The 15,377-nt window shown below is 44.3% G+C and overlaps 1 protein-coding gene and 2 long non-coding RNA genes across 3 annotated transcripts; 1 reads left to right on the top strand and 2 right to left on the bottom strand.

Annotated features, from left to right (window-relative positions):
• Window positions 1-1,667: 1,667 nt before the first annotated feature.
• Window positions 1,668-11,458, top strand: LOC133257243 (uncharacterized). The gene is made up of 4 exons (XR_009739466.1): window positions 1,668-1,752; window positions 5,447-5,548; window positions 8,811-8,977; window positions 11,363-11,458. It is a non-coding gene; the product is annotated as an uncharacterized LOC133257243 (long non-coding RNA).
• LOC133257242 (gastrokine-3-like) lies at window positions 5,619-14,749 on the bottom strand. The gene is made up of 6 exons (XM_061432858.1): window positions 13,705-14,749; window positions 12,364-12,417; window positions 11,826-11,960; window positions 10,127-10,234; window positions 8,995-9,136; window positions 5,619-5,941 (listed from the first exon to the last, which is right to left on the bottom strand). The coding sequence occupies exons 1-6, from the start codon at window positions 13,714-13,716 to the stop codon at window positions 5,847-5,849; spliced, it is 546 nt and encodes a 181-aa protein (XP_061288842.1). The 5' UTR covers window positions 13,717-14,749; the 3' UTR covers window positions 5,619-5,846.
• Window positions 10,717-11,363, bottom strand: LOC133257244 (uncharacterized). The gene is made up of 2 exons (XR_009739467.1): window positions 11,159-11,363; window positions 10,717-10,810 (listed from the first exon to the last, which is right to left on the bottom strand). It is a non-coding gene; the product is annotated as an uncharacterized LOC133257244 (long non-coding RNA).
• Window positions 14,750-15,377: the final 628 nt, after the last annotated feature.

Below are 15,377 nucleotides of genomic sequence, written 5' to 3'. Positions count from 1 at the left end.
CTTACATTTGACTCACTTCTTGTAGGCATGGGCCTGTCCTATTTGATTTGCTTCTCCTAATAAGTTTAATTGAAGTGTAATTGGCCTACAACACTTAGTTCCAAGTGCACAAGATAGTGGTTTGATATTTCTATACATTATAATATGGTCACCATCAGTCTAGCTACCACCTGTCATCATACAAAGATACTGCATTATAAATGACTATAATCCTAATACCTCACCTTAATTTTGTAACTGAAGTTTGTACCTTTTAATCTCCTTTAACTATTTTACTCATCCCTCCACTCCTTTACCCTCTGGCAACTACCTGTTTGTTCTCTGTACCTATGAGTCTGTTCTGTTTGTTCATTTGTTCTGTATTTTGAGTCCACATATAAGTGGAAATATATGGTGGTTATCTTTCTCTGTCTGAACTATTTCGTGTAGATTAATATCCTCTAGGTCCATCCAAGTTGTTGCAAATGGCAAGATTCAATATTTTTATGGCTAATAGTCTGTTGTGTGTGTGTGTATCCATTCCACTTATTCCACTGTGCATGCTGCTGCTAAGTCGCTTCAGTCGTGTCTGACTCTGTGCGACCCCATAGATGGCAGCCCACTAGGTTCCTCTGTCCCTGGGATTCTCCAGGCAAGAATACTGGAGTGGATTGCCATTTCCTTCATCAATGCATGAAAGTGAAAAGTGAAAATGAAATTGCTCACACGTGCCCGACTCTTAGTGACCCCATGGACTGCAGCCTACCAGGCTCCTCCGTCCATGGGATTTTCCAGGCAAGAGTACTGGAGTGGGTTGCCGTTGCATATATACATCTTATTTTTCTATTCATCTATGGGTGGACACTTAGGTTGATTTCATATCTTGATTATTGAAATTAACGCTGTAGTGAACATATGGGTGCATATATCTTTTAGAATTAACATTTTGCTTTTTTCAGCTATATACCTGGGAGTGAAATTGATGGGTCATATGGTAATTTTATTTTAGTTTTTTTAAGAAAACTTCATATTGTTTTTCTTTATAGTGGCTGCAGTCATTTGTATCCATACCAACAGTGTACAAGGTGTTCCTTTTTCACCACAATAACATTTGTTATTTGTGGTGTTTTCAATGATAGCCATTTTGATATGTGTGTGGTGATATCTCACTGTGGCTTGGATTTGCATTTCTTTGATGATTAGCAATTCTGAGCATTTTTTCATGTGTTAGTTGGGCTATGCATATCGTCCCTGGAAAAATGTCTATTTAGGTCTTCTGCCCATTTTTAAATTGTTTTTTTCTACATTGAGTTGTTTATATACTGTGGATATTAACCAATTTTCAACCGCATCATTTACAAATATTTTCTCCCATTTAGTAGGTTCTCTTTTTGTTTTGCTGATGGTCCCCTTTGCTGTGCAAGAGCTTTTAAGTTTAAATAAGCCCCTTTTATTGATTTTTACTTTTTCTTTTTTTGCCTTAGGAGACATCCAAAAATATTGCTATGATTTATAGGCAAAGTGTTCTGCCTATATTTTCTTCTAGGAGTTCTATACTTTCAGGTCTTATATTTAAGCCTCTAACCCATTTTGAGAGGTTTTTTTTTTTTTTTTTCCATGTATGGTGTGAGAAAATCTTATAATCTCATTTTTTCCCACGTAGTTGCCCAGTTTCTCCAGCACCAGAAGGATGTTTTCTGCTAGTCTTCAGATCATTCTTATCAACAGTTGCTCTGTACATAGAAGTAATTTTTGATGTGCCAGTAGAAGGAGGTGAGCACAGGGTCTTCCTACCCCATAATCTTGGCAAATTCTCCTCCTCATCTATTGTTGATCAGAATTTTCCAATCTCTACAGCAAAAACAAAACAAAACAAATCCACCAACTACCTAATCCCTATTCCCCATTCACATCTTTCCTGCCAACAGTAGTCGTTTCCTGTTTAAGTAGCCATTAAAAAGATCCTTCAATTTTAAGGAATATGTTCCTTATTTAGTTCCAAGGCTTCCATAATGATTAGTCTAAATCAGTGGTTTTCGGTTAGAGCTTTTTAATAGACTGTCTTGGTTTGTCATAGCTTTTCCCCCAAGGAGCAAGTGTCTTTTCATTTCATGGCTGCAGTCACCATCTGCAGTGATTCTGGAGCCCAAGAAAGTCTGTCACTGTTTCCGTTGTTTCTCCATCTGTTTGCCACGAAATGATGGGACCAGATACCATGATCTTAGTTTCCTGAATATTGAGTTTGATGCCCAGGTAAATAGCACCCACCTGATGAGGCCAATGAAGCTGCTTCATAGGAGTAACTGCAGAGATAGTTTTAACTGTGAGGATGGTCCTTCTACCTCAGGCAGGAGTAGGAAGAAGAGGAGCAGCACATTCTCGGCAGGACAAGGGGCCCCCCTCTGACCCCTGGGGAATTTGAGAGCATGGAGTGGGCAGGGAGCCAAGGAGTAAGCTCTGGGCAGTCACTGCCCTCGGCTGGTGAACCTGCCCACCCAGACCCACAGATCTGGGGTTCGGGGCCAGTTGGCTCATCCCTGAGGCTGCAGAGAGGCAGGCGTGATGAGGACAGGTAGGGGAGCCTCCTTCTAGGGTGGAAAGAGCAGGGCTAGTGAAGGGAGCAAGACTCCCCTCAAGGGAGCCTATCATTGGAGCCTCATTCTTCAAGCTCAGAGGCAGGGAAATTGACCTCTATCTTGGGCCTCCTCCCTGAGAAAGGCCTAAGGGCAAGGGTGGAATTTTTGCAAGAATCTCAGAGATTTCTTGGCAGGAGGATTTTGAGCAGTTCCCAGCTGGGATTTAGACATGATCCTTCCACGGCATGTTGGCAGGAAGATAAGGACAAAGCTGAGGGAGATAGAAAGCTCAGGGAAGAGGGAACTGGGACATGGTCATACCCAGCAAGTCCTAGATGGGAGGAGTGGTGACGAACACCCTGTGACATCTGTCTTGTGCTCAGATTTGCCCCCAGTCCAGTCTCCAGAGGGCTCAAGCTTCAGGCTCCAGGGTGGTGAGTGGGAGCTGTGAGCAGAAGCAAAAGAAGAGAGAAGTCTTTTCTCACTACACTTGCTCGAAGAAACCAGAGCAAACGTTGCAGCAGTGCGAACAACTGACAACAAACCCCAGGGGGAGACACGCTTTCCTATTTCACGATAAGTCCATGACCCGCTGAGGCTGAGACAGCAGTGTCTGCCCGGGGCGCATGCTCAGTGGAGGCATGGCAGATGTGGTGACTGCTCAGCTGAGAGCACCTTGGGCTGTGGGTTCCCAGTCCCTTCCGCCCAGACCTAAGAGGCAGCATTGGAGATGTAGACAGAGGTCAGTGACAGCAGCTGTACCAAGAAATGGGGGAAAAAAAGAAAAGAGAATAGAAGATTTCCCTGCTTAGAAGATGAGTGGTTTCATAAGCCAGTTCAAAGATTATTGCAAAAGACCTAGCGAGAAGCTTGGGTTCTTCAGTCACAGATGGAGGAAAACACTTTGCTATGAATATTAATGTGATTGCATCTTAAACAGAAGGCTGGTGGTGTTGATAACATGGAATATGTTTGGGTCAGGGTGAGGGGTACTGGCTTGAGATTCAAATGTGGTGAATTTCGCTGAGTGATGGATTAAGGATAAATATTACAATGGTCATCAGTAGGGTGGTGCTGTAGACAGGAATGTTTATGGCTCCTTAAAATTCATATGTTGAAATTCATATGTTGTGGGATTAGTCTCCTATAAAAGAGGCCCTAGAGAGCTCCCTTTTACCTTCTACCATGTTAGGACACGGTGAGAAAACGGCTGTCCGCATATGAGGAAGTGGGCTTTTATCAGACACCAGATTTGCTGGTGCCTTGATCTTGGACTTCCCACTCTCTAAAAATGTGAGAAATAAATGTTTGTTGTTTACAAGTAACCCAGTCTATGACAGTTTGGAATTTTGCCCCTTCCAATCCCATTTCCTAAAATATCTAAATCCTGGTGCACACATGGAAGACTCTTTATGAGATGAAGATTGAGCCTGAAGGACCCGAAGGACCAAAATCTATCTTGACAAGTTCTGTAAGGTCTAGAGCAGTGGTCTCCAACATTTTTAACACCAGGGACTTGTCTCCTGGAAGGCAATTTTTCTGCAGACTGGAGTCAGGGGGAGTGTTTCAGGATTATTCAAGTGCATTACCTTTATTGTGCACCTTATTTCTGTTATTATTACATGAGTTCCAATTCAGATTATCAAGCATTATCAAGCATTAGATCCCAGAGATTGAGGATCTCTGGTCTAGAGGACTATGCTAGTTGTTTCTCAGAGTTGGTATAGAGCTCTTACAGCCCAGTCAATGATAGCCAAACATGGCAGGCCTTGAACCAAGAATTTCCTGAAGGAAAGCAGTCTAGCTGGCAGAATGTCTGTGGGGAGGGTAACAGATGGAAAGACACATGGTGGATGTCGGGAGGTGGGATGTCTAAAGTCTCCTGGAAGTAACTGCGATGTTATAGTGATCAGGTGGAGCCCCGAGATGATGGGAAATTTAGAAACAGCTGAAGCTCAGATGCCCAGAGGGGAAGATGTGATAGATACCAGAACCAGTCAGTAGGCAGCAGGGGTCCAGTAACTGTAACAGGGACTCAGGCACCTGGGACCAGATAGAGACTGCTCCTGAAGATGCTGGGGGCTAGATGTCAGGGATAAAGCATACACTAGTCAAGGAAGGACTGATAGCCATGGGGACTTAACTCCAGGGACACTTTAGGTCAAGCCTTGAGGGCAAGACGATGCTTTGTGGGCCTCTGGTTGAAAAAGACTTAATCTGTCACATCTGTCTGATTCTTCCAGCCTGGATGCTCTGTGCAGGTATCTCCACCAGCCTTATCCTTGACAAGATGCTTGAGACCAAATGCATAGTTTCAGAGATCCTGGCCGACCCAGCCACACCTTATTTAAATCCAGCTAGAGGTTTATTCTGGGCCTTTCCCATACAATCACCTTTCCATTCGTAACTGTAAGTCACATCACATCTTGACCTTGCAGAGCGGAGCTGAGCTCCAGCTCTGCCTGTGGCAAATCAGTGCTGAAATTCACCCCAGTCCGTCTACTCCACGCGCATGTGCGGTTCAGCACTCCCCATCCCTCCCATTCCAGTCCTGTTTTATTTACTCCAAACTCCAGCATGACCTTTGGTGGATGTCTATGTATTTCCAGTACTCTTTCCTTGTTTATTCTGGTTTAGGCAGGTCAGGGATGTTCTGGGTGCTGTGGGTGGGGCTGACTAGGGATTCCCATGAAGGGGTTTAGACCGGTTCCAAAGAGAGGTCTGAGAGGCCTTGTTCATGCAGTTAACTCTCTCTTAGGGATTTTCACTGTACAGGCTGGGCCACAGTGAACAGCATCAATTTGCAGGAGATGGAGATGTGACCTCAGACCTGAAAGCTTAAGTCAGGCCATGGCTGATGTCTTTTTGTTCTTTCTTTCTTTGTGTCCCAGATTCTTCAGGAATTCTTCAAGGGACACACCAAAGAGAGGCCCTTAGAAATGAGACCTTCCAGGAGAGGCGTGTTCTCCTCTGTGCCTTGTTTGTGTGTGATGGTATGGACAGCATGTGGATGGGAGTCCAGTAACTCTAGAGAGGATAGTGTAGGCAGGCAGTGCTCATATGTTAGATCAGGGAGGCAAGAAACTTTATTGTTCTAAGCCAACAGAATAGGGAGAAAGTGTATTCAGTTTCTAGGTCACAAAGCTGGATCTTGGGTCAAAAGATAGGGGTAATCAGGCCTGAAATGAGCAGCTTTCCATTGGCAGAGGTGGGCTGGGTCCCTGAGCTCTGGGGTCAGGTCAGTGGCCCCAATCCAGACAGGTCTGCCCCTCACGTGGCTGACCTGGAGGTTCAGAGCCCAGGTATCTCCCCACAGATGGAGAGTCCCAGGAAAGACAGGAGTTGGATTTCAAAACAGGAATCTGGGTCAACAGCCAGTGCAGTACCTTTAAAAAGAAAGAGAAGCGTTTTATTTAAAAGATCACTTAATTGCTCTAAGACTCTAAAGTAGAGTGGATATATTATGAGTTGCACCTAGATGAGGTGTGATGCTCAAGACAACGTTACTAACCAGAGACTTGGGAACAAAATGGAAGATCTCATCAATGCTGCAATAACGGGTCCCACATTCTTTTTTTCTATTTCTTTTATTGATCTTTAATCACCTTCTGAACCCCTTATTGCCAAATTCAGACTTAAATTGAAGAAAGTAGGGAAAACCACTAGACCATTCAGGTATGACCTAAATCAAATCCCTTATGATTATACAGTGGAAGTGAGAAATATATTTGAGGGCCTAGATCTGATAGATAGAGTGCCTGATGAACTATGGAATGAGGTTTGTGACATTGTACAGGAGACAGGGATCAAGACCATCCCCATGGAAAAGAAATGCAAAAAAGCAAAATGGCTATCTGAGGAGGCCTTACAAATAGCTGTGAAAAGAAGAGACGCAAAAAGCAAAGGAGAAAAGGAAAGATATAAGCATCTGAATGCAGAGTTCCAAAGAATAGCAAGAAGAGATAAGAAAGCTTTCCTCAGCAATCAATGCAAAGAAATAGAGGAAAACAACAGACTGGAAAAGACTAGAGATCTCTTCAAGAAAATTAGAGATAACCAAGGGAACATTTCATGCAAAGATGGGCTCGATAAAGGACAGAAATGGTATGAACCTAACAGAAGCAGAAGATATTAAGAAGAGATGGCAAGAATACACAGAAGAACCGTACAAAAAGATCTTCACGACCCAGATAATCACAATGGTGTGCTCACTGACCTAGAGCCAGACATCCTGGAATGTGAAGTCAAGTGGGCTTTAGAAAGCATCACTACGAACAAAGCTAGTGGAGGTGATAGAATTCCAGTTGAGCTATTTCAAATCCTGAAAGATGATGCTGTGAAAGTGCTGCACTCAATATGCCAGCAAATTTGGAAAACTCAGCAGTGGCCACAGGACTGGAAAAGGTCAGTTTTCATTCCAATCCCAAAGAAAGGCAATGCCAAAGAATGCTCAAACTACCGCACAATTGCACTCATCTCACATGCTAGTAAAGTAATGCTCAAAATTCTCCAAGCCAGGCTTCAGCAATACGTGAACCGTGAACTTCCTGATGTTCAAGCTGGTTTTAGAAAAGGTCGAGGAACAAGAGATCAAATTGCCAACATCCGCTGGATCATGGAAAAAGCAAGAGAGTTCCAGAAAAACATCTATTTCTGCTTTATTGACTATGCCAAAGCCTTTGATTGTGTGGATCACAATAAACGGTGGGAAATTCTGAAAGAGATGGGAATACCAGACCACCTGACCTGCCTCTTGAGAAACCTGTATGCAGGTCAGGAAGCAACAGTTAGAACTGGACATGGAACAACAGACTGGTTCCAAATAGGAAAAGGAGTTCTCAAGGCTGTATATTGTCACCCTGCTTATTTAACTTATATGCAGAGTACATCATGACAAATGCTGGGCTGGAAGAAGCACAAACTAGAATCAAGATTGCCTGGAGAAATATCAGTAACCTCAGATATGCAGATGACACCACCCTTACGGCAGAAAGTGAAGAGGAACTAAAAAGCCTCTTGATGAAAGTGAAAGTGGAGAGTGAAAAAGTTGGCTTAAAGCTCAACATTCAGAAAATGAAGATCATGGCATCCGGTACCACCACTTCATGGGAAATAGATGGGGAAACAGTGGAAACGGTGTCAGACTTTATATTTTTGAGCTCCAAAATCACTGCAGATGATGACTGCAGCCATGAAATTAAAAGACGCTTACTCCTTGGAAGGAAAGTTATGACCAACCTAGATAGCGTATTCAAAAGCAGAGACGTTACTTTGCCAACAAAGGTTCGTCTAGTCAAGGCTATTGTTTTTCCTGTGGTCATGTATGGATGTGAGAGTTGGACTATGAAGAAGGCTGAGTGCCGAAGAATTGATGCTTTTGAACTGTGGTGTTGGAGAAGACTCTTGAGAGTCCCTTGGACTGCAAGGAGATCCAACCAGTCCATTCTGAAGGAGATCAGCCCTGGGATTTCTTTGGAAGGAATGATGCTAAAGCTGAAACTCCAGTACTTTGGCCACCTCATGAAAGAGTTGACTCATTGGAAAAGACTCTGATGCTGGGAGGCATTGGGGGCTGGAGGAGAAGGGGACGACAGAGGATGAGATGGCTGGATGGCATCACTGACTCGATGGACGTGAGTCTGAGTGAACTCTGGGAATTGGTGATGGACAGGGAGGCCTGGCATGCTGGGATTCATGGGGTCGCAAAGAGTCGGACATGACTGAGCGACTGAACTGAACTGAATCATCCTCTTTAGCCCCCCAGCCTCTCAAGTTCTCTTTGTTTTCCTGCTGGAAGTTCTCGTTATGAAGAAGCCTTGTTCACTGGGTTAGTTTATACTCAGATGTAGTTGACAGACAACAGTGTAATGGGAAGTGGTTATTGACTCTTTCTGGAGCACCAGGGAGATTCTATTCTTATCTGGTAACTTCCCAAGCTGGTAGACACTGATCCCACTGTATCCCCATCAGGGATGCCAGCCACTAAGACATTTCTTTCCCAAAGTGTAGTCTATAACTGTCAGAGTCTTGCTTTACAGCATCTGGGCCGCCTGATAAAGAGGAGGACTGAGATTCTCCAGAGCCATGGGCCTCCATGGGGGATTCCAGGCACTGTGCTGCTGGGGTGGGGGGAAGGGAGGGGAGGCTGAAACTTTGGGTCAGCTGAGAGTATCCACCAGCTGTCAGTTTTCAGTGGCAAAATGACTGTCCTCAACCATTTGGTAAAGCTAAGTTCACTCTGCTTCCTGTTCTCAGTAATCGGAAGTCATCTCTACCACCAGAGGGAAATACATCTCAGGCCCCATTATTTTTATACCCAATTGCAAAGAAATGGAATAGACCTGAAAAGTGTCATTAGAATTTGTCAAGGACCTAAAAACCATTCCACACCTCTTGCCTCACCTGTGGTCTTGAGTTTCTAGGTAAGTGATTCATGTACCTTCTTTTTGCTGTTGGGCAAAATAAGTGGGGACTGCTCGGCACATGTCCTTGATGGGTGCTCCGAACTGGGCTAAGTTCTTGACCCGGCTGGGTAAAACAGTGTAGGTCAGGCCGTGAGTAGATGGATAATGCTTTGGAGCCTGGAAGATGTGACATTTCAAAAGGGTGAGACAGCAGGTAGAGGTGGCCCAGCAAGGAGGAAGCGTGAGAAACCTATTCCAGTGCACGGGGGCACTGGATGTCCAAAAATAGCCTTGAACCTGCACTAGCCCTTGTTTCCTCTCTAATAGCAATATTCTATCTGACCACAAGGTGGCAAAATTATTCCAGAAAAGTCTGTGTGCCTCTGTGACTCAATCTGTACTCCTTTCGCCCTTGAATTCTCAGCGCTTCCAGACTCCTGTGCTATTCTCTTTCTAATAATGATATACAATACATTTTAAGTTATGGTCTTCATTTATATTATGCTTTTTACTTGTTATAAATCAGATGAGGGGAATACTTATTACCTCTCTTTTTAAAAAGTGACAAATTATTTTATTTTTATGTGATCCAAAGGCATTTTCTTCCCCAGGAATCAGCAGCCCTGCTGCCATGGACATCAGGGACACAGCCCAAATGTGCTGGGTTGGTTATTTAAGCAAAATGATGCCAGATTTCAATGACTTCCCAAGGGCTTCCTGCTGATTTTTTAATTTATCTGACAACCCTTGGCATTTAAGAGACAGGAAGAGAGTTTCAGGAGTCCTAAACTCATTTTCAACTAAAGATATTATGTGTGTATGAGCTTAAAGGGTCTGCAGGGGAGGAGAGGAGGTATGAGAATGAAAATACTCTAGTATTTCACTTTAATAATTCATATTCACTAACGTGTAGTTCACACCCTTTTGGAATACATCAAAATTATGTCATTGCATGGAATGCAAAGGTTCATTTTCATTAATGTGCTGTGACTTAAATAGGCCACGGATTGGACTTGGAGTCCTTTGCACGAAGATGGAATTCCATGGGCGTTAAGATCAAGTATGAAATGAATTCCCCAGCATGTACAGCATCATCTTAGGAGGTCAGAACGTAGAGTTCAAAAACACCAAACTAGGAGGGGACTCCAGTGAGCTGATCTCACTTACCTGGTGGTCCAGGGCCTTAACAATGTCATCCAAAGTTGGGAAGACAGCTTCATCCATCTTGGCCAGGACACAGGCCATCTTGCTAAACAACTTAGCCACCAAGAGGGCCTTAAAGCAACACAGCAGAACCCTGTCATTCATTTAGTCACAATACAGGGGCTCCTACTTGTCAACAGAGCTGCACATAGCTGTCCTTCAGACTGTGGTGTGGAGCATCCTGGCAGAGCAGGCCCTGGGCACCAGAGCAAAGTGCCAGCCACAGGACTGGCCTTGCACATGGGGCCCTGCTGCAGGCATCACGGAGGGTATCCCCTGGGGCACTCTGTGTACCACTAACAGACTGGGGGACTGGAGGGACAGGGGGTCGGCTGCAGTGACAGTTCTGTTCATGGTCCTCAGCCGCCTCCACGACCCTCAGCTTCCCCATCTGCAAAGCAGGAAAAGTAGACTCTCTCCAGGGGGATGTCCTGAACAAATGAGACAGATAACGCCTGCCTGTGAAGCCAGTGTGTGAGTTAGTGTCCCTTCTGGGTTTACAAGATGAGGAGGAGCCTGGGCTTAGACCTCTAGGGTCAGATCCCGGTCCTCGATTTGTGACTAACTGCCCCCAACGTAGCCTTGGACCTGACCTTCGGCCTCTCTGAGCTTTGGAGTAAAGCAACGATTCTCCAGCTGAGTCTGACACTGAGCCCATCTCCCTCACCTTCTAGGGTTCTGACTTCTGTTCCATCAGGTGGAATTTTGCGAAATCTTCGTTGGAACAAAAGTCTTTATGGCTTAAAACAGAGTTACAAATCCCTGGCCTGCATGTCCTGTAAGAAGACTCGGGAGCTGTGTCCTCCAGGAAATCAGGAGTGGGTCAGGTGAAGAATGGGGAGGACAGAGTCTGGGGAGGTCCAGGCATAGCAGAGAGAAAGCCTGTGTTTGTGGATTCTGTCCTGAGTGGGGAAAGTAGGAGCGGGGCTTCCGAACACCAGGGGCTGGATGGCAGAGGGTCATCCAGGGAGTGGGGGCTGTGGTCTTTTCCTTCACTTAATCCTCTGAATCCTTTCTAGTAGGAAAGGCAGCCATTGATTTTCCTTTGCAGATGAGGAAACCGAAGCACACAAAAGCTGCATCCTGTCTCTGGTTGCCTCGTGTCTCTGATTGCATCATGTCTCTGATTGCATCGTGTCTCTGGTCATATAACTTTTCTATTGTGGAGCCTCTCTTCCCAATCCTGCTTCTTTCTTCCAGGTCATGCCTCACCATCCCTGACCACATGGGCAAGTGGAAGCAAGATTTCTAAAAGTGAAAATAAATTATTTTCCTGCTTTGGAAATAAACTGATTAAAATCTGAGAGCAAGACCAAAGAACCTCTATGGTACATACAAGTTGGAGGACATCAGGATTCTTAAAATAGCTCTCTTATTTCAGAGGCCTTCAGGAGCCCTGTGAAGTCAACACAGGAGAGGGACACAAAGCGTGCTGGATCCCTAGAGATCTCAGAAGCTCTTCCTATGGTCACTGGCTCAAAAGCAAGTCACTGCAAATGCACGAAAGCTGGTTCCTTACCAAGAGAGATGTATTCCCTCAAGATCCTAAACTTAGAGAGGCCTGTGTAGACAGGGTTCTCGTCTCTCTGGAAAAGCAGGAGGCTAAATTTTGGAGCAGGCAAGGCTTTCTTTGGCATTGTAATGAACGTGTTCTACATCTTACATTCTCGTAGTCCAAGACTCCATCCCATTCACTCAAAACATTGTTGTCTCGGATGCTGACCATACCTCGAAAGGCATTGACATGGATGCTCTGGGTCCCAACAGATCCATCCAGAGGATGGTTGTCACTGATGTTCTGGAGAAGAGAAGGCAGCAAGGAGAACAGTCCTAAGTCCAGAGTTCCTGCATTGCCCGTCTCTCGCAGGTATAAAGGGGTCCTCACAAGAAATTTGACGGAGGCCACCCCAGATTCCCTGGTGGCTCAGATGGTAAAGATTCCACCTGCAATGCAGGGCACCTGGGTTCAATCCCTGGGTTGGGGGGGGGTCCCTTGGAGGAGGGCATGACAGCCCTCTCCAGTATTCTTGCCTGGAGAATCCCCATAGACAGAGGAGCCTGGTGGGATACAGTCCATGGGGTTGCTAAGAGTCAGACATGACTGAGTGACTAAGCACAACACAGCACCCCAGATTATCACCTTTGAAGTACTTCTGCTTCAGGAGGACCAGACAGGTTGGACCCTCTCCACCCTCACTTACCATCAGGGCCAGAGATGGAGCTAGGAAAAGGACCATAAGGATTGAAGGCACAATCTGAAATGGAAACAAATGTCAGTGTACAGGGCTGGCTCCCTTAGCCTCAGATGAGCCCAGGGCGTGGGGCTCAGAGTGAGCCGAGGGTTGGACCCTTTTTAAAAGATCTGTAACTTTCATAGTGTCTCTTGCCCTAGAGGCCCCAGATGCATCAGGAGACTGTCATTCCGTGTGTTCTATATGGGATGTACTGGCTGCTCAAGAAGGAAAGCTTTATCGTTCATTCAAAGATACCTTTTGTTTTGCGCTACATCTGCTATCGATCACTGGGCTAAAGATTAGGCAACCTGACCAAGCACTTGATCTGCACATAGTGCAAGGCCATCTTAAGTCAAGTCGTAAAATAAGTGATAGTTCAGGTCCCCCATCTTCCTTTCTGTACCTCCTTCTTTCTTCCCAACCAGTGGGGACCCCCTCTCTGTCCCCTCTGGAATCTGATAATCCTTCCAATTTCCTCTCCTCCAGTTTCTCCCACCTTGCCTGAGCATAAAGATTATGCATCACTTGTTTACACCTTATTTTGAAATAGATTTGACTCAAGGGTGAGTGGTTCTTGAGATATTTGCAGGGAATCGTTTGCTCCTGCTGTGACCTGCCTAACCTACTGGAGGCATTTCAGACACCAGAAAATAAGTGAAAGAGAATTAGAAGGATGGGAACTGGCTAAGATAAATGTAGCGGAGACTCTTTCCCTACACTCACAGCTCAAGGCTCACTCAGCTCAAGAGCACTTACAACCTAAGCCGAAATCGACAGGAAACCCCTCCTCCCCTTCCCCACAATATCCTATGCAGTATTCTGCATGTGATGACACCATGAATGTGAGATACATCTTCAAAGAAAAAGACTACAGTTATTCTCTGAATAATAACCACAATGCAATGAGGTTAACCAAGGAAAAACATGTGATGCAGACAGCAATAATATTCTATTAAATGTTTCTTAGAATTAGTGCCATGTGTTAAATACACCTGAAACTTTCTTTGCTAGAAATTTATAAATAAGATGAATCTAGGAAGAAAAGACCCCAAAATATGAATATCTACTCAATCCCCAAAGATGGTTGACCTTTTAAGAAACTAGCTATTAATTCTTTTGGGACAGACCCATTTTCTGATATTCTAAAAAAAGAGAGGCTTACCAACAGGGAAGTTATGTGCCAAGTTAATATTTGGAAGTTCTATTTAGGGTTCATTTGAAGAGTCAATGGGAAAAAGGAACTGCTCCCTGGCTATTCTGGCTCTGAAAACATAGTTAACTATATTCAAAACCAGAAAAAATACTTACAAGGTGTTTCATATTGCCTCTTTCTCAGAACCTAGGCAACTTCACGCATAAAAGAATTTTCATGTCCTATTTGCTTTCTAAGTCTGGTTTATATAGTCTTGGACCTTTCAACTACTGCCATGGTAAAAGATTCTGGAAAATTAATCATAATCTGAATACCATTAGGGGGGGGAAAGGCAAGTTTATGTAATCACTGCTATCACTTTTCTTTAACTACTTCTAATATTTTCCTTTTACTCAAATACCTCCACTGGTTACATAAGGCAAACATGGCAAAGAACAAGGCTTTGTGGGCTGGCGTGCCCATGACATTAACAGTCAAGGAAGGATTGCAAATAGTAGATCTCACCAAATGGTCCCGATACAAAATCAGTGTTTACCATTTCTATTTCCCAGTCCAGAGAAGTTCTTTACTAATAGTGGAGGTGGTTGAGAAAAACCTTATGAAACCAAAAGAGTTGAACTGTAACCACAAGATTAGATTGGAGAGCAGACTAGTCCAGTTCTTCATCCAAACCCCAAATCACATGGTTGGTCCTGTAATGCCTTCTGCCCACCCACCAAGCTGACCTCATTTAATCTCTTCAAAGATCTACCTCTGGCTGACTTCCTGATATTCTGATATTTTGCTTCCACTCTATGATTTGTCTTTCTCCTCCCAGCCTTTGTTTCAGGGTGACTTTTTCCATGAAGGACCATTTGAGCAGCCCTGGATCTCCTGAGACATAGAACATTCTATGACTAGACAACACTAACTCAGGCTTTTTCAAACATTTTCTTATGTTTTTATCAAGCCCTTAACTGGTTGTGACTCAACTACCTGGACCAAATTCCAAAAAGTCATAATCAAATGAACGTATTTCTTCAGAGATAAAGATGAAGTATATGGATGAGGTTGGGCACTGGAATGATTAAAGTGGAAGACAGACAGCTCAGTTCTTACAGTACTTCCTGTGAATTTTCAATGAGAGCATGAACTAAGTGGGCCCTGGGGACTATCAGGTCACCCAGGGCTCAGATAATATAATCTCAATTGCTATCAGTACTTCAAAAACACCACGCACAGAGCACATGCTCAGTAGTTATTGGCTGAATAAGTAAAATGCAATGAAAGAATGACTTTCATTTTGGGGTACGTGGTTATGCATTTTTCCCAACAGGATTTATTGACTACATTATCCTTTATCCACTGTATGTTCTTGGTGCCTTTGTCAAAAATTTGTTGACTGAACATGCATTGGTTGCTGTTCTGTTCCACTGATATATGCTCCTATTTTTATGTTCAGTTCAGTTCAGTGCAGTCACTCAGTCGTGTCCGACTCTTTGCAACCCCATGAACTGCAGCACGCCAGGCCTCCCTGTCCATCACCAACTCCTGGAGTCCACCCAAACCCATGTCCATTGAGTCAGTGATGCCATCCAACCATCTCATCCTCTGTCATCCCCTTCTCCTCCTGACCCCAATCCCTCCCAGCATCAATTAGTACCACACTGTTTTGATTACTCTAGATGTGTAATATAGTTTGAAATCAGAAAGTTTTATGTCTCCAGCTTTGTTCTTCTTCCTCGGAATTTCTTTGGCTCTTTGGGACCAAAGACTTAAATGTTACGACCTGAAATAGTAAAACTTCTAGAAGAGAACATAGGAGGAAAGATCCTTGATATTGGTTTTG

This window comes from Bos javanicus, chromosome 11, assembly GCF_032452875.1.
Source record: "Bos javanicus breed banteng chromosome 11, ARS-OSU_banteng_1.0, whole genome shotgun sequence".
Taxonomy (NCBI): domain Eukaryota; kingdom Metazoa; phylum Chordata; class Mammalia; order Artiodactyla; family Bovidae; genus Bos; species Bos javanicus.
The sequence above is the reverse complement of the archived record's forward strand: the minus strand, read 5'-3'. Positions and strand labels throughout refer to the sequence as shown.